Source organism: Salvelinus namaycush, chromosome 27 (genome assembly GCF_016432855.1).
Source record: "Salvelinus namaycush isolate Seneca chromosome 27, SaNama_1.0, whole genome shotgun sequence".
In the NCBI taxonomy this organism is placed as follows: domain Eukaryota; kingdom Metazoa; phylum Chordata; class Actinopteri; order Salmoniformes; family Salmonidae; genus Salvelinus; species Salvelinus namaycush.
In genome coordinates, this window is record NC_052333.1 from 24,286,828 (window position 1) to 24,312,260 (window position 25,433).

Sequence of the window (25,433 nt, forward strand, 5' to 3'; positions counted from 1 at the left end):
TACTACTAGATCTATTACTACCACATCTACCACTACTACATCTACCACTACTAGATCTACTATTACTACATCTACCACTACTAGATCTACTACTACTAGATCTATTACTACTACATCTACTACTACTTCATCTACCACTACTAGATCTACTACTACTAGATCTACTATTACTAAATCTACAACATCTACCACTACTAGATCTACATCTACTATTACTACATCTACCACTACTACATCTACTACTACTAGATCTACTACTACTAAATCTACAACTACATCTACCACTACTAGATCTACATCTACTAGATCTACTACTACTAAATCTACAACTACATCTACCACTACTAGATCTACATCTACTATTACTACATCTACCACTACTACATCTACTACTACTAGATCTACTACTACTAAATCTACAACTACATCTACCACTACTACATCTACTACTACTAGATCTACTACTACTAAATCTACAACTACATCTACCACTACTACATCTACTACTACTAGATCTACTACTACTAGATCTACTACTACTAAATCTACAACTACATCTACCACTACTAGATCTACATCTACTAGATCTACTACTACTAGATCTACTACTACTAAATCTACAACTACATCTACCACTACTAGATCTACATCTACTAGATCTACTACTACTAAATCTACAACTACATCTACCACTACTAGATCTACATCTACTATTACTACATCTACCACTACTACATCTACTACTACTAGATCTACTACTACTAAATCTACAACTACATCTACCACTACTACATCTACTACTACTAGATCTACTACTACTAGATCTACTACTACTAAATCTACAACATCTACCACTACTAGATCTACATCTACTATTACTACATCTACCACTACTACATCTACTAATACTAGATCTACTACTACTAAATCTACAACTACATCTACCACTACTAGATCTACTACTACTAGATCTATTACATCTACCACTGCTACATCTACTACTACTAGATCTACTACTACTAAATCTACTACTACTAGATCTACTACTACTAAATCTACAACTATTACTACTACGTCTACTACTACTAGATCTACTACTACTAAATCTACTACTACTAAATCTACAACTACTATTACTACATCTACCACTACTAGATCTACTACTACTAGATCTACTACTAGATCTACTACTACTACATCTACTATTACTACTACATCTACCACTACTACATCTACCACTACTAAATCTACTACTAATACATCTACTACTACAACTACATCTACTACTACACCTACTACTACTAAATCTACTACTACTACATATATTACTACTACATCTACATCTACTACTACTACATATATTACTACTACATCTACTACTACTAGATCAACTACTACTACATATATTACTACTACATCTACTACTACTATATCTACATCTACTACTACTACATGTACATCTACTACTACTACATATATTACTACTACATCTACCACTACTACATCTACTACTACTAGATCAACTACTACTACATATATTACTTCTACTACATCTACTACTACTACTACATCTACTACTACTAGATCAACTACTACTACATATATTACTACTACATCTACTATTACTATATCTGCATCTACTACTACTAGATCAACTACTACTACATATATTACTACTACATCTACTACTACTATATCTACTACTACTACATCTACTACTACTGCATCTACTACTTCTACATCTACTACATCTACTACTACTAGATCTACTACTACTACTACATCTACTACTACTAGATACGTTTTCAGTTGTAAATGTCCGCACATTATCAACGTGCTCACAGGAGAAGCCTTCTCAGAACAGGACTTATGTTGTTTGGGTGAATCTCAGGCCATGGGGTCATGAGTGTCATAGTTAATGACAAGCAGATGCTCGTAGTCAATACTGCTAACTAGTCAGGCCCAAATCACTCAACATGTCGGAAACTGATTGAGTAGCTCAATAAAGTCACTAAGAAATGTTAAATATGCTATTATCTGGTTCAATGTCTTGTATAGATATTTGGACTAAAATGCCAAAGTTAGAGGTTGGTGACAGTGGCCGGGTAACCAAAACCAAAGCATGGATTGAAGTCTTTTCTCATCCATAGACTGCTTACAGGGTAAGGAAACAAATAGGTTATATTTACACTGTCCGTTAATGTGTGTTAATACGTGCTAATGATAATCTGACATCTGTACACCAAATGGACAACAAAACAACAGCAGAATGAGCTGACGCAGTTGAATGAGACAACGTGAGTCATCACGACCAGCTGGGAAAAACTTTAAATTTGGAGATAAATTAATCTGAATCCAGTCTCTTCCTCACCCCCCCCCCCCCCCCCCCCCCATTCCCCCTTCTCCTGTTCATTACTGTTAATCACCAATCAAGACGTACTGTATGAAGCAATGACTCAATGACGCAATTACGTGCCTCTATTGACACCCAATGCACTCATTTGACCAGATCTCACTTGACCAGATCTGGTCCTTCACTGTCATTTGGGACGCAGTGAATGACTAAGTGATGCCTTGACAGAATTATCTGGGGGAAAGATCTGGCATATAAGGACAAAGACGTTAGGGGAAAAGTCTAAATGATAAGCCCTTGAACAACCATGAAGGGTTGATACTATAACTATACATATATTATAAGTAACATATCATTCTGTGACCACACGTGTCAGAGGAGAACAGTAAGGTCACTGTTAACGAGAGGACAAAAGCGGAAGAATATGCCAACGCTTTGGTGTCATGCGTAACAAACCTTCCTCCAAATGAACCGTTCCTCAGAGGGCTACTAACTAACCCTCCGGTGACCGGACTCATCAGATCATACACATCACAGTCACTCTGATGCCTGAATGGACACACACACACACACACACAAATCTCCCTTAAACAGCTCACCAGATCAATACAAAAAGATTCACGTTGTTGACTACTTTGAGCACCTAAACTACCAGAAGTCAATCAGTTATAAGGAAGAAGGAGACATGAAGAGACATCTGTTGGAGAGTTAAGAATTGTAAAACAAATCTTTATGGAAATGATCAGTGACGTTGTCTTTGTGATAACCAATCATTGGAAGCTCTAGCTAGCCAGCTTAGACACAGTGCTGGATAGGCTTCCACCCAAAGTGCTGTTTTGCATGCTGTTGGGAAGATCATCTGACCAAAACCTCAGAAACTCCAACACCTATACACACTTCATACAGATGATGAAAATGAAACGGCTACAGGCTGGTGTGGAGTAGCTGTCTGCTCAGAACCAGCCTGGCATAGTGAGAAGGGCATGACACACAAACATACACGCACAAACTACTGTCCTGTCCTTAGATGCACTGATGGCCTGAATGAGGCTGATACTACTGCCGGGCATGACATTTGCATAAAAACAAGCAGGCCTAGTGTGTGTGTGTGTGTGTGTGTGTGTGTGTGTGTGTGTGTGTGTGTGTGTGTGTGTGTGTGTGTGTGTGTGTGTGTGTGTGTGTGTGTGTGTGTGTGTGTGTGTGTATGTATGTGAGAGAGAGAGAGAGAGAGAGAGAGAGAGAGAGAGAGAGAGAGAGAGAGAGAGAGAGAGAGAGAGAGAGAGAGAGAGAGAGAGAGAAAGAGAAAGACAGAGGAGAGAAAGAGGGCGACAGAGAGGAGAGAAAGATGGAAAGAGAGAAGGAGGGACAGACAGACATTTAGAAGGCTTCAGTTAGAGCTACAGAACAGAGAGACAGACAGACAGAGCCACAGTTGGCATGTTGTGTCCCGCATCCATCTGGATGTGAGACAGAGAACTGAATTATTCAAAACAGAACCTAAAAATGGAGCACTAAAGGAGGGGAGTGTGTGTATGTGTGTCTATGAACGGTTCCACCAGCCAATACATTACATACACTATATGTGGACTCCTGTAGTTGAACAGCTCCCTTTGCTGCTATAACAGCCTCCACTCTTCTGGGAAGGCTTTCCACTAGATGTTGGAACATTGTTGCGGGGACGCTTCCATTCAGCCACAAGAGCATTAGTGATATCTGGCACTGATGTTGGGCGATTAGGCCTGGCTCGCAGCTGGCATTCCAATTCATCCCAAAGTTGTTCAATAGGGTTGAGGTCATGGTTCTGTGCAGGCCAGTCAAGTTCTTCCACACCCATCTCGACAAACCATTTCTGTATGGACCTCACTTTGTGCACGGGGGCATTGTCATGCTGAAACAGAAAAAGGCCTTCCCCAAACTGCCACAAAGTTAGAAGCAGAGAATCATCTAGAATGTCATTGTATGCCGTAGCATTAAGATTTCCCTTCACTGGAACTAAGGGGCCTATCCCGAACCATGAAAAACAGCCCCAGGCCATTATTCCTCCTCCACCAAACTTTACAGTTGGCACTTCACATTCGGGCAGGTAGCGTTCTCCTGGCATCTGCAGAAATGTGACGAACTGACTTGTTGGAAAGGCGACATCCTATGACGGTGCCAAGCTGAAAGTCACTGAGCTCTTCAGTACGGGCCATTCTTTGTTTGCATGGCTGTGTGCTCGACTGCATGGCTGTGTGCTCGATTTTATACACCTGTCAGCAACGGGTGTGGCTGAAATAGCCGAATCCACTCATTTGAAGGTCTAATTATAACCTAACACAGTGGTGCTATGAATCTACTGGTTTACAGGCCACATCAGGCCTGCAAGTCACATTATGCTGGCTTGCAAAGTGATGTGTAATTCCTATTGGAATCCAGCCAGAGTTAGGATATCCAACAAGTGGAATTGTTAATCACCTGCAATCTGCATTCAGAATGAATGCCAGGGTAGGGAAGATGAGAAACTGAGACTACCTCAATCATCTAAACTTGCAGTAAATGCAATTACGAACAGAATGGATTAATTTAGAAAACTGTATGTCATGTATCTTAACATGAATCAACCAAGGAATGTACATGCAAAAACACAGATATTACAGTAAAACAAACAATTCTAAAAAGCTCCCTGCAATAAAGCATGCTGGGAAATATGTAGAACCCTTTTTGCCTTAGAATGGCGCTGGAGAGGATGGCTGACGTTTTACGTGCTCCTAACCAACTGTGCTATTTTGTTCGTCTTTTTGCGTTGTTTGTAACTTATTTTTTTACTTATTTTGTCCATAATGTTGCTGCTACCGTCTCTTATGACAGAAAATAACTTTTGGACATCAGAACAGCGATTACTCCCCACGAACTGTTAGAAGCTTTTTCCTTTAACGAGTCTGACGTGAAGTATATTCCTGGGAACAGGCCCAAATCCCCGTCATTTGCGTGAAGAGAAGATGGAGAAAAAGGGGGCGGAGGTCGGGCTGCCTTCTGAGAATTCCTAGGTGAGCGAGTAAAACCCCACTGCCATCCGTTCTATTGGCAAACATGCAATCATTGGAAAACAAAATCGATTACATTAAATCGGGACATTTAAAACTGTAATATCTTCTGTTTCACAGAGTCGGGGCTGAACGACGACATGAACATCATACAGCTGGTTTTACACTGTATCGGCAGGAGAGAACAGCAGCCTCTGGTAAGACAAGGGGTGAGGGTCTATGTATATTTGTAAACAACAGCTGGTGCACAATATCTAAGGAAGTACCGAGGTTTTGCTTGCCTGAGGTAGAGAATCTCACGATAAGCTGTAGACCACACTATCTACCTAGAGTTTTCATCTGTATTTTTAGTAGCTGTCTACATACCACCACAGACCGATGCTGGCACTAAGACCACACTCAATGAGCTGTATATCACCATAAGCAAACAGGAAAACGCTCATTCAGAGGTGGCGCTCCTGGTGGCCGTGGACTTTAATGCAGGGAAACTTAAATCCGTTTTTACCAAATTTCCACCAGCATGTTAAATGTGCAACCTGAGGGAAAAAAACTCTAGACCTCCTTTACTCCACACACAGAGACGCATACAAAGCTCTCCCTCACCCTCCATTTGGAAAATCTGACCATAATTCTATCCTCCTGATTCCTGCTTATAAGCAAAAATTAAAGCAGGAAGCACCAGACTATAAAAGGGAGCACAGCCGAGAGCTGCCCAGTGACACAAGCCTACCAGACGAGCTAAATTACTTCAATGCTCACTTCGAGGCAAGTAACACTGAAACATGCATGAGAGCATCAGCTGTTCCGGACGACTGTGTGACCACGCTCTCCGCAGCCGATGTGAGTAAGACCTTTAAACAGGACAACAGTCACAAGGCCGCAGGGCCAGACGGATTACTAGGACTTGTACTGCAAGCATGCGTTGACCAATTGGCAAGTGTCTTCACTAACATTTTCAACCTCTCCCTGGCTGAGTCTGTAATACCAACATGTTTTAAGCAGACCACCATTGTACCTATGCCGAAGAACACTAAGGTAACCTGCCTAAATGACTATCAACCTGTAGCACTCACGTCTGTAGCCATGAAGTGCTTTGAAAGGCTGGTCATGGCTCACATCAACACCATTATCCCAGAAACCCTAGACCCACTCCAATTTGCATACCGTCCCAACAGATCCACAGATGGTGCAATCTCTATTGCGCTCCACACTGCCCTTTCCCACCTGGACAAAAGGAACACCTATGTGAGAATGCTATTCATTGACTAAAGCTCAGCGTTAAACTTTGAACATCCCACGGAGCACCATTAAATCCATTGTAAAACAAATTGAAAGAATATGGCACCACAACAAACCTGCCAAGAGAGGGCCACCCACCAAAATTCACGGACCAGGCAAGGAGGGCATTAATCAGAGGCAACAAAGAGACCAAAGATAACCCTGAAGGAGCTGAAAAGCTCCACAGCGGAGATTGGAGTATCTGTCCATAGGACCACTTTAAGCCGTACACTCCACAGAGCTGAGCTTTACGGAAGAGTGGCCAGAAAAAAGCCATTGCTTAAAGAAAAAAATAAGCAAACCTGTTTGGTGTTTGCCAAAAGGCATGTGGCAGACTCCCCAAACATATGGAAGAAGGTACTCTGGTCAGATGAGACTAAAATTGAGCTTTTTGGCCATCAAGGAAAAAGCTATGTCTGGCGCAAATCCAACACCTCCCATCACCCTGAGAACACCATTCCCACAGTGAGGCATCGTTGTGGCAGGAACATGCTGTGGGGATGTTTTTCATCAGCAGGGACTGGGAAACTGGTTAGAATTGAAGGAATGGCGGATGGTGCTGAATACAGGGAAATTATTGAGGGAAACCTGTTTCAGTCTTTCACAGATTTGAGACTGGGACGGAGGTTCACCTTCCAGCAGGACAATGACCCTACGCATACTGCTAAAGCAACACTCGAGTGGTTTAAGTGGAAACATTTAAATGTCTTGGAATGGCCTAGTCAAAGCCCAGACCTCAATCCAATTCAGAATCTGTGGTATGACTTAAAGATTGCTGTACACCAGCAGAACTCATCCAACTTGAAGGAGCTGGAGCAGTTTTGCCTTGAAGAATGGGCAAAAATCCCAGTTGCTAGATTTGCCAAGCTTATAGAGACATACCCCAAGAGACTTGCAGCTGTAATTGCTGCAAAATGTGGGTTAGAGCATTGGGCTAGTAACTGAAAGTTTGCAAGTTCGAATCCCCAAGCTGACAAGGTACAGATCTGTCGTTCTGCCCCTGAACAAGGCAGTTAACCCACTGTTCCTAGGCAGTCATTGAAAATAACAATTTGTTCTTAACTGACTTGCCTAGTTAAATAAAGGTAAAACATGTTTTTACAATTTAAAAAAGTTAACTTTGGGGGGGTGAATATCTATGTACGCCCAAGTTTTCAGTTTTTTTTGTTTGTTTGTTTGTTTGTTTCACAAGAAAAAATATTTTGCATCTTCAAAGTGATAGGCATGTTGTGTAAATCAAATGATACAAACCCCCCAAAAATCTATTTTAATTCCAGGTTGTAAGGCAACAAAATAGGAAAAATGCCAAGGGGGATGAATACTTTCGCAAGCCACTGTATGTTACCAGTAGCAAAATTTGTGACACGTGAATGTCTTTGACCTCATCAAGCACACTGATCCTCTGCCAGGTAACACTAACACACATGTAACCTGTATGGCACATGTAAGGCTCTGACTAAGGCCTTGAGGCTGAAACATTGGCACAAAAAATGCATATGTGATACTTTGCAAGCGCAGGGATGCGGAGGAGCTTCTCCTCGTTAAACAGTGACAGAGAGGACCCAAACAAACCTGTTTCCATATTCAGCCTGGACATCTACATGTGAATAAAACACAGACACAAAGAGTACCCAGCTGGTATGACATGACGCTATCTCCCTCAGACATGACTATTTAGTTCAGATCTCTGTCAGTAAGGCCAGTGGACACACACACACAGCTTTCCGAGAATGAAAGGGAAGATCAGGGTGTATCTGACATGGGAAAATTATTTCATAATTGGATCTCTAATTCATATGTGATTTGCTACAAAGAGGTTTAGAATGTCACTGAAGTTCTGCCTGTTCCTTCTACCTTAATTGTATGAAATATACATTTGTTGGCCCATTAGATAATATTGAGTTCAATAGGGTCAGATACCTGTCAATGGTACATGTAATTCTCCAATGACAAACGATATTCTGAGTGCAGTGTTTCTTCACTCTGTTGCTCGACTACCCCAATGTAAGACTTTGTCCCCACTTAAGGCGTTTGCATGCTTCCCATCCGGAGCAGTTTGGAAGAGTTTGTGCATATATTATGATGACATTTTGTGGAGGTTTATTTATTTTGGACTTCAGTAAGGGTTTTGTTGGCTGTTCGGGCACACAACTTTTTTCCAGAGGCCAGCCTAAGTCTACGCCCCTTCGTCCGTAACTGGTCAACTGTAGGGATTTTTCAATAAAGTCTTTGTTGTCATTCAATGAGAGATGACTCATTTTCATGCAAACTGCACCAAACCTCTTAGTTAGATATAAAATTGCACAACTAAGATCTCCTTGGCAAGAACGTGAACATTTATGACAGATTTCTCAAGCTATTTCAGATGAATTCTAAGAAACATAATCTCAAAACGGACAAACGGTACTAGTGCTGCTTTTTCTTGTTTTTCCAGCGAAGGTCTTTTAAGGGAGTATGTGAGCACACTCGTTTGGTTCGCCTAGCCAACTAGAAACACTACTTTAGTGTAACCCCACAAACCAGACAGACAGCTTAAAATAAAGAAGAATGAGGATGAGGAATAGAACTGTACCATGTAGATACTGTAGATAGACAGATATAATAGTTGAGAGGGAGGAATAGAACTGTACCATGTAGATACTGTAGATAGACAGATATAATAGTTGAGAGAGAGGAATAGAACTGTACCATGTAGATACTGTAGATAGACAGATATAATAGTTGAGAGGGAGGAATAGAACTGTACCATGTAGATACTGTAGATAGACAGATATAATAGTTGAGAGGGAGGAATAGAACTGTACCATGTAGATACTGTAGATAGACAGATATAATAGTTGAGAGGGAGGAATAGAACTGTACCATGTAGATACTGTAGATAGACAGATATAATAGTTGAGAGGGAGGAATAGAACTGTACCATGTAGATACTGTAGATAGAAAGATATAATAGTTGAGAGGGAGGAATAGAACAGTACCATGTAGATACTGTAGATAGACAGATATAATAGTTGAGAGGGAGGAATAGAACTGTACCATGTAGATACTGTAGATAGACAGATATAATAGTTGAGAGGGAGGAATAGAACTGTACCATGTAGATACTGTAGATAGACAGATATAATAGTTGAGAGGGAGGAATAGAACAGTACCATGTAGATACTGTAGATAGACAGATATAATAGTTGAGTGGGAGGAATAGAACTGTACCATTTTGCATGGCCTCATGTTTCCAGCGGGGGGTGGTGCATTTGTCTCCTTGCTCTAGAAACAAGAAGCATAAAGTACTTAGAAACAGATACAGATGCAGTCTCTTTTTGTGAGGTCACAGCACAACACAGATGGCCACACTCGTCTGGGTCAAAAGCCCTGATGAGGATTCTTTTTTTAAAACCCGTCTTCAATTGAATGAGGTAAATAAAAAATCCCCCAGGGATTTTGACCCAGGCAAGTGCAGCATTCTGTTCTGTGCTGTGACATGCGCCCATCAAAAAGGCTGTTCCTGTAGAGATGAAATAGGCATATGAATACTTCAATGTATTTTAAAAGTGTTACCTGACATGCTGCTGGGCTTCAGGGCCTAGACACCATTCTCATACCCTCCCCTGCCTTCTGATACTGGGCTGGAGGGAGATAGAGCTGGAGGTTACTGGGCTGGAGGGAGATAGAGCTGGAGGTTACTGGGCTGGAGGGAGATAGAGCTGGAGGTTACTGGGCTGGAGGGAGATAGAGCTGGAGGTTACTGGGCTGGAGGGAGATAGAGCTGGAGGTTACTGGGCTAAAGGGAGATAGAGCTGGAGGTTACTGGGCTGAAGGGAGATAGAGCTGGAGGTTACTGGGCTGAAGGGAGATAGAGCTGGAGGTTACTGGGCTGGAGGGAGATAGAGCTGGAGGTTACTGGGCTGAAGGGAGATAGAGCTGGAGGTTACTGGGCTGGAGGGAGATAGAGCTGGAGGTTACTGGGCTGAAGGGAGATAGAGCTGGAGGTTACTGGGCTGGAGGGAGATAGAGCTGGAGGTTACTGGGCTGGAGGGAGATAGAGCTGGAGGTTACTGGGCTGGAGGGAGATAGAGCTGGAGGTTACTGGGCTAAAGGGAGATAGAGCTGGAGGTTACTGGGCTGAAGGGAGATAGAGCTGGAGGTTACTGGGCTGAAGGGAGATAGAGCTGGAGGTTACTGGGCTGGAGGGAGATAGAGCTGGAGGTTACTGGGCTGAAGGGAGATAGAGCTGGAGGTTACTGGTCTGAAGGGAGATAGAGCTGGAGGTTACTGGGCTGAAGGGAGATAGAGCTGGAGGTTACTGGGCTGGAGGGAGATAGAGCTGGAGGTTACTGGGCTGAAGGGAGATAGAGCTGGAGGTTACTGGGCTGAAGGGAGATAGAGCTGGAGGTTACTGGGCTGAAGGGAGATAGAGCTGGAGGTTACTGGGCTGAAGGGAGATAGAGCTGGAGGTTACTGGGCTGGAGGGAGATAGAGCTGGAGGTTACTGGGCTAAAGGGAGATAGAGCTGGAGGTTACTGGGCTGAAGGGAGATAGAGCTGGAGCTTACTGGGCTGGAGGGAGATAGAGCTGGAGGTTACTGGGCTGAAGGGAGATAGAGCTGGAGGTTACTGGGCTGGAGGGAGATAGAGCTGGAGGTTACTGGGCTGGAGGGAGATAGAGCTAGAGGTTACTGGGCTAAAGGGAGATAGAGCTGGAGGTTACTGGGCTGAAGGGAGATAGAGCTGGAGGTTACTGGGCTGAAGGGAGATAGAGCTGGAGGTTACTGGGCTGAAGGGAGATAGAGCTGGAGGTTACTGGGCTGAAGGGAGATAGAGCTGGAGGTTACTGGGCTGAAGGGAGATAGAGCTGGAGGTTACTGGGCTGAAGGGAGATAGAGCTGGAGGTTACTGGGCTGGAGGGAGATAGAGCTGGAGGTTACTGGGCTGAAGGGAGATAGAGCTGGAGGTTACTGGGCTAGAGGGAGATAGAGCTGGAGCTTACTGGGCTGGAGGGAGATAGAGCTGGAGGTTACTGGGCTGGAGGGAGATAGAGCTGGAGGTTACTGGGCTGAAGGGAGATAGAGCTGGAGGTTACTGGGCTGAAGGGAGATAGAGCTGGAGGTTACTGGGCTAGAGGGAGATAGAGCTGGAGCTTACTGGGCTGGAGGGAGATAGAGCTGGAGGTTACTGGGCTGAAGGGAGATAGAGCTGGAGGTTACTGGGCTGAATGGAGATAGAGCTGGAGGTTACTGGGCTAGAGGGAGATAGAGCTGGAGCTTACTGGGCTGGAGGGAGATAGAGCTGGAGCTTACTGGGCTGAAGGGAGATAGAGCTGGAGGTTACTGGGCTAGAGGGAGATAGAGCTGGAGCTTACTGGGCTGGAGGGAGATAGAGCTGGAGGTTACTGGGCTGAAGGGAGATAGAGCTGGAGGTTACTGGGCTGAAGGGAGATAGAGCTGGAGGTTACTGGGCTGAAGGGAGATAGAGCTGGAGGTTACTGGGCTAGAGGGAGATAGAGCTGGAGCTTACTGGGCTGGAGGGAGATAGAGCTGGAGCTTACTGGGCTGGAGGGAGATAGAGCTGGAGGTTACTGGGCTGAAGGGAGATAGAGCTGGAGGTTACTGGGCTGAAGGGAGATAGAGCTGGAGGTTACTGGGCTGGAGGGAGATAGAGCTGGAGGATTTAAAAATGTTTAATTTACAATGACGGCCTAGGAACAGTGGGTTAACTGCCTTGCTCAGGGGCAGAACCTTGTCAGCTCGGGGATTCGATATAGAAACTTTTCAGATACTGGCCCAATACTCTAACCACTAAGCTACCTGCTACATGGAAAACTCATAGAGAACTCATACCTCTCTAGCTCTCTGTATTCCCAGTCAGTTTCTATGAGCTCAATATGACACTGTTGACAATACAGAGGGACCTCAGAACCATGTATAGATATGTGACTCTGTTGGCAGCTATTCTCACCTGTGTGCAGCGTGTCAGAATCCCCCACGGTGATGCGTCGGCTTACACCATTGGAGCCTGGAAGACACATACAAAGGATTTTGTTAGATTGTTAGATTTGCTGAAGAAGGAACAGGTCTCCTATGCCAAATGTCCCCTAGACATGACTCTGATGCCCACAGCAGCACCTAGTGGTAATAGATGGAATAGCAACCCTCTGACGCACGCACGCACGCACGCACGCACGCACGCACGCACGCACGCACACACGCACGCACGCACACACACACACACACACACACATATATATATATATAACATACTGGTGCTCTATTGATTCACTATATTTCAAACATCTGTCTAGCCCAGCCTCTCTGTCTCTGTCTCTGTCTCTCTCGCCTTAGTGCTGGGATTGAACACGCGACCCTCAGAGCAGGAGCTCACAGCTTACGTCTCTCCACCATCCCTGTCCACAACGCCGCAGCAAACCGCAAGCTTACTGGCGAGTGATCTCCCAATGTCCTAAGTCCTGTCGAATTTCACAGTGTCTCTAGAGCGACCTGGCTGGTGTGATTGTGTCAATATGTATGTGTCAGTGCATTCGGAAAGTATTTAGACCCCTTTCCTTCTGCCACATTTTGTTACATTACAGTCTTATTCTAAAATGGATTACAAGATTTTTTCCCCCTCATCAATCTGCACACAATACCCCATAATGACAGAAATACCTTATTTACATACGTTTTCAGACCTGATTTGATATGTTTGGAAAGGCACACACCTGTCTATATCAGGTCCCACAGTTGACAGTGCATGTCAGAGCAAAAATCAAGCCATGAGGTCGAAGGAATTGTCCGTAGAGCTCCGAGACAGGATTGTGTCGAGGCACAGATCTGGGGAAGGGTACCAAAAAATGTCTGCAGCATTGAAGGTCCCCAAGAACACACTGGCCTCCATCATTCTTAAATGGAAGAAGTTTGGAACCACCAAGCTGTCAGTCTGGCCAAACTGAGCAATCGGGGAGAAGGGCCTTGGTCAGGGAGGTGACCAAGAACCCGATGATCACTCTCATAGAGCTCACCAGAGTTCCTCTGTGGAGATGGGAGAACCTTCCAGAAGGACAACCATCTCTGCAGCACTCCATCAATCAGGCCTTTATGGTAGAGTGGCCAGACAGAAGCCACTTCTCAGTAAAAGGCACATGACAGCCTGCTTGGAGTTTGCCAAAAAGCACCTAAAGGACTCCAAGAACATGAGAAACGAAATTCTCTGGGGATGTTTTTCAGCAGCAGGGACTGGGAGACTAGTCAGGATCGAGGGAAAGATGAACAGAGCAAAGTACAGCAAGATCCTTGATGAAAACCTGCTCAAGAGCACTCAGGACCTCAAACGGGGGTGAAGGTTCACCTTCCAACAGGACAACGACCCTAAGTACACAGCCAAGACAACGCAGGAGTGGCTTCGGGACAAGTCTCTGAATGTCCTTGAATGGCCCAGCCAGAGCCCGGACTTGAATCTCTGGAGAGACCTGAAAATAGCTGTGCAGCGACGCTCCCCATCCAATCTGACAGAGCTTGAGAGGATCTTCAGAGTAGAATGGGAGAAACTCCCCAAATACAGGTGTGCCAAGCTTGTAGTGTCATACCAAAGAAGACTCGAGGCTGTAATCGCTGCTAAAGGTGCTTCAACAAAGTACTGGGTAAATGGTCTGAATACTTATGTAAATTTAACTTTTTCAATTTTTTATTTTTAATAGATTAGCAAAAACGTTTTTTTGCTTTGTCATTATGAGGTATTGTGTGTAGATTGATGAGGAAAATAAAATAATACATACATTTTAGAACAAGGCTGTAATGTAACAAAATGTGGAAAAAGTCAAGGTATCTGAATACTTTCCAAATACACTGTATGTCCATGTCAATGTGTGTGTGTATGTGTATGTATGTATGTATGTATGTATGTATGTGTGTGTGTGTGTGTGCGTGTGTATATGTGTGTGTATATATGTGTGTGTATGTATGTGTGTGTGTGTGTGTGCGTGTGTATATGTGTGTGTGTATATGTGTGTGTATGTATGTGTGTGTGTGTGTGTGCGTGCGAGCGTGTGTGTCTGTATAGAGTTGTTGATGTGTGTGTGTCTAGCGTGCAAGAGACTATAATTGAGATATCAGGAAGTGAAACTTGAGATATCAGGAAGTGAACCGTCCAAGATTACAGCCTCCACACTTTTTTGCATGGTTTTACCATAGTGTGTGTTTGTGTGTGTGTGTGTCCTCCTACTCTATGCTGATGAGTTGAGACTGTTGCTAAACATCAGGTCTATTAAGGCCATGTATTTTGCCTAATGCATCTTTTATTGGCATATGGCCTAATGTATTCATGTCATGAAGAGGTGAGTTGACAGCCTTAACCCAACATAAATAATGCTCTCGTTCCACACAGAGAATGAGGTGCCATATGCAACTGGTAAACATCTATCTACTGCAATAATCTATTTTGCGTGTGTATCTAAATTGTAGAGGTGCCATCTTTGTGTGTATGTCCACTATACACAATCCCTCCTCCCATACCCCCTTCCTATGGAGAACAGCTGGCTGGAGGTGAAGTGCATGATCCATCCACTTCTACTCAGTGTACTAACACATCGTTTTAACGATAACGTTTTATCTATCTACATGCAACTTGGCATCAACTTGGCATCAATAATTGTAGCCTCATCAAAGGTAGCTGGGGAGTGCCTGTTGGCTGTAGTGGGGCTTATGGAAAGTTGTCTGTTGTGGTGTGGGTATGTGTGTGCGAGTGCGTGCGAGTGCGTGTGTGTGCGTGTGTGAGTGGCTGACACAGCAGTCTGATGAACATTCAAAGTAGCAGCGATAAATTACAGATCTGGGTTAGATAGACATACAGTAGGGCTCTGAGAGGGAGCTGTGGGTGGGCGTGTGTGTGTGTGTGTGTGTGTGTGTGTGTGTGTGTGTGTGTGTGTGTGTGTGTGTGTGTGTGTGTGTGTGTGTGTCTTTGTGTCTTTGAGAGAGAGAGAGAGAGAGAGAGAGAGAGAGAGAGAGAGAGAGAGAGTTGGTCCACAGATGGCCTTTTTTTAAGGAAAATCACTTGGTTGAGTGCTTTGGTGAATGTCTAAGTATCATTTGGGCACATAGAGTCCTGAATTACCACAGTGAAACTAATGGCTCTGAACACACACCGCAGGCCTGAATTAGCTGGAGCGCGCGAGAGAGAAAGAGATAGAGAGCACGGTCTCTACCCCCTTACCCCCCACTCTCCTCTCTCTCCCCTGTCACCTATCTGTCCAAGCCATGTGGTTTTTATCATCCCTTGCTCACTCTATTTCAATAAATGTCTCTCAAACGAGCTGCCTATTTGTTTGGTTTGAAAGAAGCTGACTGTTAAATCAATGACTGAGTCAAGTCTTTTAATCATTTAATCATGTGATGTGATGGTTAAAAGACATGATAAGTGCCTTTCATGTCTCAGTCAATGGATGCTTTCATACAAGTACAAGAGAAAACCCATCAGCGTGATGTCTATTTGGCAATAGACTTTTTCAATGGGCCTTTCTTTCAATGATAGAAGGTTCCTCTGGTTGAGACACAACCAAAGCAGCTCATGCTCAAGCTGCAAGATTAACCAGTAATATTTCAGATTTCAGTTTCTGCATCCCAAATAACAGCCTATTTATTTTCTTTAGAGTGCACTACTTTTGACCAGGGCCTACTATAGTATATACGGAATATGGTACCATTTGTGACATACCCATTGGCTGGGATGACTGGGCCACCTAATATGGTGGAATACAATATACAGTTTAGTAATAGTAATTGCATTACATAACACAGAGGAAAGCAGTGCTGTAGTATGTTCATGCAGTTACCAGAACTAAAATATTCTTATCACATTAGCCTGGGAAGGATATAGGGATATGGTCTAGGATCAGTTTTGATTATAATGAATAAGATTACATGTGACAGAGGGGCACTGATCGTAGATCATCAGCAGTCCTACTCTGAGATGCTTTATGAATACGGGGCTATCTGATAAATGTGAGTGGTAAATGCACTTGGTCCTGACTTAACATCGCAGCAGGGAGAAAGGAAAGAAATCAGGACAAAGATGTGATCTACACACTGTGATGTTGTCCAGCTCCATCTAAAACACTGACCCACCACAGAGAGGAGCAGAGAAGAGACACAGAGATTACCAATCTGGCATTTGGTTACATAATCCTCAAACAAAGAGAGCGAGAGAGAGCAGTGGAGAGAGGAGTGGAGAGAGCAGTGGAGAGAGGAGTGGAGAGAGCAGTGGATTGAGTAGTGGAGAGAGCAGTGGAGAGAGGAGTGGAGAAGAGTGGAGAAGAGTGGAGAGCAGTGGCGAGAGGAGTGGAGAGAGCAGTGGAGAGAGCAGTGGAGAGAGGAGAGAGGAGTGGAGAGAGCAGTGGAGAGAGCAGTGGATTGAGCAGTGGATTGAGCAGTGGAGAGGAGTGGAGAGCGCAGTGGAGAGAGGAGTGGAGAAAGCTGTGGAGAGAAGAGTGGAGAAAGGAGTGGAGAGAGGAGTGGAGAGAGCAGTGGAGAAAGGAGTGGAGAACAAAGGAGAGGATTAATGAATCAAATAGAAATGGGCCTCATGGGTTAGCACTGCAGAGAGCAGACTCACAGACACGTGCATGCACCAGCACACACACACACACACATGCACACACACACACATGCACACACACACACATGCATACACACACACACACACACTTGTTTGTGTCATGGTTTTGGGCTGTGTGTGGAGGCAGCTCATACCACATGTAATCACGTCTTTAGCTTGCAGATACACAGAATAATTTGAATGCCAGATTTTCTTGAAAAACCCAAAGGGCCAAACAGAGGAAGAAAACAAAGAATGTGGAGTGAGCCTTGATGATGTGGAAGACAGAGTGTTGGCTGGCAGCCGTGTGAGTGTGTGAGTGTGTGTGTGTGTGTTCACATGCCCTGACACCTTGCATGCCTGCCTGTTTTATGCAAATTAGGACAGAGTGTGTCTCAATAGTCTACTGTGGCTTCATCTTCTCATCTCCTTCCCTTCATCTACACTGGTCTGAAAACATAGGATAGGTGAAATACCCAGTATTTGCTTTCTTTATTCCAGCTCTTTCACATCAGTACAGCTGAAGGAAAGGAGATGAGGAGACTAGGAGAGGTCATGTTAATCTTCTTTTTTTTTGGGGGGGGGGGGGGCATTTTTTATGTTTCTACAGATAACAGACAGAACGGGTAGAGGTCAGAACACACACAGATCCCCTACCAACTCAAACCCACTCCAACCCCCCCATGCTCCAACAGAATACACACAGATCCCCTACCAACTCAAACCCACTCCAACCACCCAACGCTTTAACAGAATACACACAGATCCCCTACCAACTCAAACCCACTCCAACCCCCCCATGCTCCAACAGAATACACACAGATCCCCTACCAACTCAAACCCACTCCAACCCCCCCATGCTCTAACAGAATACACACAGATCCCCTACCAACTCAAACCCACTCCAACCCCCCCATGCTCTAACAGAATACACACAGATCCCCTACCAACTCAAACCCACCCCAACCCCCCCATGCTCCAACAGAATACACACAGATCCCCTACCAAATCAAATCAAACCCACCCCAACCCCCCCATGCTCCAACAGAATACACACAGATCCCCTACCAACTCAAACCTACTCCAACCACCCAACGCTCTAACAGAACACACACAGATCCCCTACCAACTCAAACCCATCCCAACCCCCCCATGCTCTAACAGAATACACACAGATCCCCTACCAACTCAAACCCATCCCAACCCCCGCAGGCTCTAACAGAATACACACAGATCCCCTACCAACTCAAACCCATCCCAACCCCCGCAGGCTCTAACAGAACACACACAGATCCCCTACCAACTTAAATCCATCCCAACCCCCCCATGCTCTAACAGAATACACACAGATCCCCTACCAACTCAAACCCACCCCAACCCCCCCATGCTCTAACAGAATACACACAGATCCCCTACCAAATCAAATCAAACCCATCCCAACCCCCCCATGCTCCAACAGAATACACACAGATCCCCTACCAACTCAAACCCATCCCAACCCCCCCATGCTCTAACAGAATACACACAGATCCCCTACCAAATCAAATCAAACCCACCCCAACCCCCCCATGCTCCAACAGAATACACACAGATCCCCTACCAACTCAAACCCATCCCAACCCCCCCATGCTCCAACAGAATACACACAGATCCCCTACCAAATCAAACCCACCCCAACCCCCCCATGCTCTAAAAGAGCCCCAACCCACAAAACCAGACATGCTTTCATTGTTCACTCGGTATATTAATGACATAGGAAACACTTTTAATAGTTGTAGCATTCATCTCTGTGCAGATGCCAGTTTTGTATTCCTGTGCCACCTCAGTGCAGCAGACCATTCGTGAACTTCAGCATGACTTTGATGCAATTCTGAAATCACTTACAGATCTTAAATTAGTGTTAAATACAAGTAAAACCAAGCTCATGCTGTTCTCTAGGTCACGAAATGTTGACCCTGAGGACCTGCATATTTGGCAATAAATGGAGTCCAAATTGAGCTTGTTTCTCAATATAAGTACCTGGGTGTCTGGATTGATGACAAGTTATCCTTCGTAACGCATATAGAAGCTAAGATCCAAGATTGCTTTTTTATATCGAAATAAATCATGCCTTAGTATTAAAATAGGAGAAAGATTGTTCAAACAACACTCCTCACCTGTATTGGTTTTTGGTGATATTGTTTACATGCATGCGGAAACCTCTGTTTTAAAACCGTTGGATGCAGTCTACCATTCCGCAATACGTTTTATCACAAGGGACAATTTTAGGACTCATCATTATAGTCTGTATAAAAATGTGAGATGGACCTCTCTGTCTGTAAGTGTCACGGACTCCCTCCGGTACTGCTGCTCATTCCGTTCCCCAGCTCCAGAGGTCTACGTGACCGGCCTTCTAGGTGTCACTGAACTGGATCCTCACCACCAACCCCGTACTGTCTTGTCTCATTACGCACACCTGGTTCCCATTCCCCCTGATTAGTATGTGTATATATGTGCCCTCTGTTCCCCATTGTCCTTGTCGATCATTGTCCTATGTCCGTTGGTCCTGTGCTCTGTTTTATTCGGTTTTTGGTGCTATGCTGATTTTTGTGCACTTGTTGTTACGGGTCAACCCAACTTTTCATGTCTCTCCTCAGGCCAGTGGTGCCTGGTCCTCTCGCTGAGGTTGGACCCAGTGACGCCCCGCGTCCTCCTCTGGACATCGAGGGAGGTCCGGCGTACTCGGTCCCGTGAAGTCCTGGAATCGAGGCGTCGGGCGGGTCGTCTCCAGTACCTCATCGACTGGGAGGGGTACGGCCCAACGGAGCGGTGCTGGGTTCCTGCGGGGGACATTCGGGACGCTTCGCTGACCAGGGATTTTCACCATCGGGCCCTGACCGACCCGCACCGTGTCCCTGTGGTCGTTCCCCGAGGCCGGTGTCGCCCCTCTGCTGGTGCAGCACGTCGGGGGAGGGGGGGTTTCGGGGACTGTCACAGACTCACCTAGCCATTTTGAGCCTATAATCGAGTCCACAAATGCTGATGCTCCAGATACTCAACTAGTCTAAAGATGGCCAGTTGTATTTCTTCTTTAAATCAACAGTTTTCAGCTGTGCTAACATAATTGCAAAAGGGTTTTCTAATGATCAATTAGCCATTTAAAATTATAAACTTGGATTAGCTAACACAACGTACCATTGGAACACAGGAGTGATGGTTGCTGATAATGGGCCTCTGTATGCCTATGTAGATATTCCATTAAAAATCTGCCGTTTCCAGCTACAATAGTCATTTACAACATTAACAATATCTACACTGTATTTCTGATCAATTTGATGTTATTTTAATGGACAAAAAATGTGCTTTTCTTTCAAAAACAAGGACATTTCTAAGTGACCCCAAACTTTTGAACGGTAGTGTACATATATATATATTTGGGGGATTGGAAGTGATGCAGACAATTACCCAGATGGACGCTACAATCTACCTGCAATATTAAAGCTGATCTACCTCCTAAAACATTTTTATAGAAATAATGATACAAATTCTCATTTGGGTTGGTTTATGGAGTTGTGAAATCCATGTCTTCTACAAAGGATAGGAAAGGTTTCCAGATATTATAAAATGTAATTGCAGATCCCCTAACGGAGTAGCGTATTTTCTCTAGCTTGAGATGTTGCATAACTTTCTTTATCCAATGGTTAAAAGTATGAGGAAACCGATCCTTCCACTTAAATAGTAGAAGACGTCTAGCTAGAAGAGTAGTACATGCCAGCCTGTTGCCCATAGAACTGTTTAGAGGGGCCTCCTGTGGTGCCACTCCATAGAACTGTTTAGAGGGGCCTCCTGTGGTGCCACTCTATAGAACTGTTTAGAGGGGCCTCCTGTGGTGCCACTCCCAGTAATGCAATGAAGGCAGAAGGTTTTATAGGTCTCTCCAGTAACTTAGAAAAAGTCTCAAAAAATGATATCCAGAAATCTGTCAATTTTGGGCATGTCCAAAACATGTGTAATAAAGTAGCAGGAGAATGCTTACATCAGTCAGAAGTGGAATCTATTTCTGGTTTAATCTTGGATAATTTTGCCTTTGAACAATGCCTTTGACCATGTCTTAGCCATATATATGAACAATGTATTCTCTGAAGCATACTCTGCCAAGTTTCGTCTGAAAGTTGTTCGCCTAAATCCTCTTCCCATTGATTATTTTAAGAGAATTCAGGGAATCCAGATTGTGTGAGTTTAATAACGTATAGATCAAGCTTATAACACCTTTGAAATAAGGGTTCACTATAAAAATAGAACCGAGAAGGGAGCTAGGTGTGCGTGATGGGATGTGACTAGAGTATGAAGATAAAAAGATTGTCAGAAAGATAAGAATACATTGAAATAAGTATACAAACTTAGGTAATACATTCATTTTAACAGTGTTAATTCTAATGCCCAAAGAAAGAGAAAGTAAATCCCAGCGTTCAAGATCCTGTTGGCATTATAGAGATCTTTGAAATTGTGTGACCCAAATTCCCAAATATTTATATTTCTGTGTAGTCAAATGACTAAAAGAAGTATGTATGGCAGAAGGATTAATAGGCATCAATTCTCTTTTTTTGTAGATGAACCTTATACCCGGATATTTTACCAAATGTCTTTAGTAGAACCTGGAAGACCAGTTAAAGGGTCAGACATATATAATAGCATGTCATCCGCATAGAGTGAGACTTTATGCTCTAAGCCCCCTCTTCGAATACCTTTGATAGTGGTGTTATTACATATTGCTATGGCTAAAGGCTCAATTGCGATGGCAAACAGCTGAGCAGATAGAGGACAACCCTTTCTTGTGCCACGTTGAAGTTGGAAATAGGATGAAAGGTTATTATTTGTGCGCACTGCAGCCATAGGGGAGGAGTAAAGGACTTTGATCCAGGACATAAAATTGGGACCGACTCCAAATTGTTTGAGAGTAAAATAGATAATCCCACTCCACCCGATAAAACGCCTTCTCAGCATCAAGTGTAACAATATCTCTGGAGTGTCAGATGAAGAGGGATTGTAAAGTGTATTATAAAGACGTCTGATGTTGAAAAAAGAATGACGATTTCTTTTAATGAAACCAGTGTGAATCGTAGAGATAATGGAGGGAAGGACTGACTCAAAACGGCAGGCTATCACAATTCAGTAAAGAAATTGGCATATACGCAATACCACTCTGAGCTTTCAAGGACAGAGCTTCTCCATCTACCAGGACTACTCCCCCACTGTTTCCAGGCAGCGCGCAGCTTTCGGACAGGCCAAACGACTACTTCGGGACCATCCAGGTGTGAAGTACGGACTGCGATTCCCGGCCCGTTTATGGCTATCTCATGATGGTAAAGACTACACATTTGAATCTCCGGATGAGGCTCTCTCTCACATTCAACGTCACATCAAGAAGTCTTGAACTTGCTCATAGTTCAGCAACTGTTTCTTGCGAACTGTGGATAGTAAGTAACCCACCTGTGGTACAATTATGTTTAGCTACAACATGCTAATTTTGTATAGTTGGGGAGTTGGCGAACCCATTCAGGCTTATTTGATGTGATCTAATGTTTTGATCATCTAGTGTGCTTGCCTTACAAGCATTCAGTCATTTTAATTTCATTGTATTGAGGTTTTACTATACTCCTGTGTTTTCTAGGCTGTCTTGCTCACCTATTCAGTTTGTTTACATAGTGTCTCAGTGACTCAAAATATTCTTGGTTATTTGCTTACTGCATCCGTTTGCATTGACCCAGTAAAATGCTTCCCGAGGCGACACGTTTTTTGGGGTCTTCACTTAAATTTTAAAAGTTCTGAGCGTCATTTATGCCCAGCAAGCGTTCAACGTTGCGCACACGTAGTTTTTTGGTCTTGGTTGTAAGCTGTCTTACTACGATTTCCTTACTTCAAATTAGGTTTTCGGCTGAGAGCCTTTATACATTTTATTTATTTTATTTATTTTCTCTCTCAAATGCCTGTTATAAGACTGGGAATATAATTATATACATCTGCAAGTGGTGCTTTTGTAATTTCGTCTGCACAAGGGATTCACTTTTATTTTTTTTTATTTAAAAAATGATTATCTCTTTTTGCTGTTTGATCCACTAACAAAACGCGACTTTAAAGAGCGGGACTGTGGGTTTAGGTTTAAGACCGCACTCTCACAGACATACTGTGCGAAGAGAACATGTTCTATTTAGGCTTGTACCTCGTTTGGGGAGGTATTGTCTGGGATGGGGGGAGGGGTTGAATTGTTCAGTTCTAATGTTGTCATTCTGTCTTTTTTGTTTTTTTTTCTGTACTTTTTCCAAACATCTACCACCGTACATTATTACTCTGAGACAAGTTATTCTGGGGTTTTTGGGCGCTCATTGCTTTTCCATTCTATGCTCTAATGACAGGGTTGTATAACGGGAATGCCCAGAGGGGCCGAAACAATGCGATCAAGTACATTTCGTGGAACATCAAAGGGGTTAATAACCCAGTGAAGCGTAAGAGGGTGTTGACACACTTAAAGGGTTTGAATGCAAATGTTGCATTTCTACAAGAGACTCACTTGAGGACTGGTGAGCACTTTAGGATGCGTAGGGACTGGGTTGGTCAAGTGTTCCACTCTAACTTTCATAGTAAATCAAGAGGGGCTGCCATTTTGGTTGATAAAGCCACTCCCTTTGTAGCTTCTGAGGTTATCGCTGATCCTAAGGGACGATACGTCATAGTAACCGGTAAACTGTTTTCTACCCCTCTTGTTTTGGCTAGTGTTTATGCTCCCAATTGGGATGACACAAGTTTCATTTCTTCCTTTTTGTCTGCTATACCCAATTTAGATTCTCATTTGTTGATTTTAGGGGGGGATTTCAACTGCAAAATGTCCCCAGTTCTTGACAAGTCCTCACGAACAACTACAGGCCCATCTAAATGTGCCCTACTTATTCAAGCCTTTCTTCAGAAATATGCCATGTTTGAGGCCTGGCGTTTCCTACATCCTACAGATAGACAGTATTCCTTTTATTCTCATGTTCATCAAACATACTCCCGGATTGATTACTTCTTTTTGGACAAAAAACTTCTGCCTAACCTTCGGCAGTGTACTTACAAGAGTATTGTTATTTCTGACCATTCACCATTAGTGCTTGAACTAGAGTTTCCCCAGCGACCTCCTATGTGTTATCAATGGCGTCTTAACCCCATTTTACTCTCAGATAAGGAGTTTGTCAATTTCATTTCTTCTGAAATCACCTTATTCCTAGAAACTAATTCAACACCAGGTATGTCCTGCTCTACCATATGGGAGTCTCTCAAAGCATACCTACGTGGCCAAATTATTTCTTATACAGCCAACCAAAACAGAGTTCGCTCTCAGCGACTTCGGGACCTGAGCGAATCCATAGCCACATTGGATGAGAAGTATGCTACGGTTCCTTCCTCTGATCTGCATAAAGAGCGCCAACTACTCCAATCTGAATTTGATGAGCTTTCTACCAGGCAAGCTGAACAGTTACTCTTGCGAGCTCGGTACAGAGTGTATGAACAAGGCGACAAGGCCAGTAAACTCCTTGCACATCAGATCCGTAAATCTGAGGCCTCACGTTTAATCCCACAAATAAGGACCCCGTCTGGTGCCACCACAGTTATACATAAAGAGATCAATGATCAATTCAAACAATTTTACTCTGCGCTATACACCTCTGAATCCCCTCAAGACCCTTTGCTGATTGATTCCTTCTTTAATGGCCTGAATATGCCTTCAATTGATACAGACACCCATGACTGTCTAGAAGAAGAATTTACACCTGAGGAGATTGCAACAGCAGTGTCCGCAATGAAAAGTGGTAAATCACCGGGTCCGGATGGTTTTCCAACCGAATTTTACAGGACGTTTTCTGGTCTGCTTTGCCCATTCTTGTCTCGACTATTTGCAGAGTGCCTTAATACCTCAAAGCTACCGCCTAGTCTTTATCAGGCTTCAATTTCATTACTATTAAAGAAAAACAAAGACCCCCTGGAATGTGGATCCTATCGCCCAATCTCGCTTTTAAACTGTGATTACAAAATCCTAGCCAAGCTTTTAGCCATCCGTATGGAAGGCTCGCTGCATCAAGTAATACACTCTGACCAGACTGGCTTTGTGAGAAATAGGCATTTGTTTTTCAATATTAGGCGCCTTATGAATATACTGTACTCCCCAGCGTCGGAGGACCCAGAGGTGGT

At 43.8% G+C, this 25,433-nt stretch overlaps 1 protein-coding gene across 6 annotated transcripts in view; it reads right to left on the bottom strand.

Moving 5' to 3' along the window:
- Nucleotides 1–25,433, bottom strand: part of LOC120022860 (thyroid hormone receptor beta) — a 147,626-nt gene that overhangs the window by 26,770 nt on the left and 95,423 nt on the right. For 4 of the 6 annotated variants that reach the window (XM_038966905.1, XM_038966904.1, XM_038966899.1 and 1 more), the window contains exons 3-5: nucleotides 12,606–12,662; nucleotides 10,210–10,277; nucleotides 9,865–9,918 (exon numbers count right to left, since the gene is read on the bottom strand). In XM_038966905.1, the coding sequence (XP_038822833.1) occupies nucleotides 9,865–9,918; nucleotides 10,210–10,216 (61 nt within the window). In that variant the 5' untranslated portion in view covers nucleotides 10,217–10,277; nucleotides 12,606–12,662. Of the gene's footprint in view, nucleotides 1–9,864; nucleotides 9,919–10,209; nucleotides 10,309–12,605; nucleotides 12,663–25,433 lie in introns of all 6 variants that reach the window. The other 2 variants (XM_038966900.1, XM_038966903.1) reach the window with 2 other exon arrangements.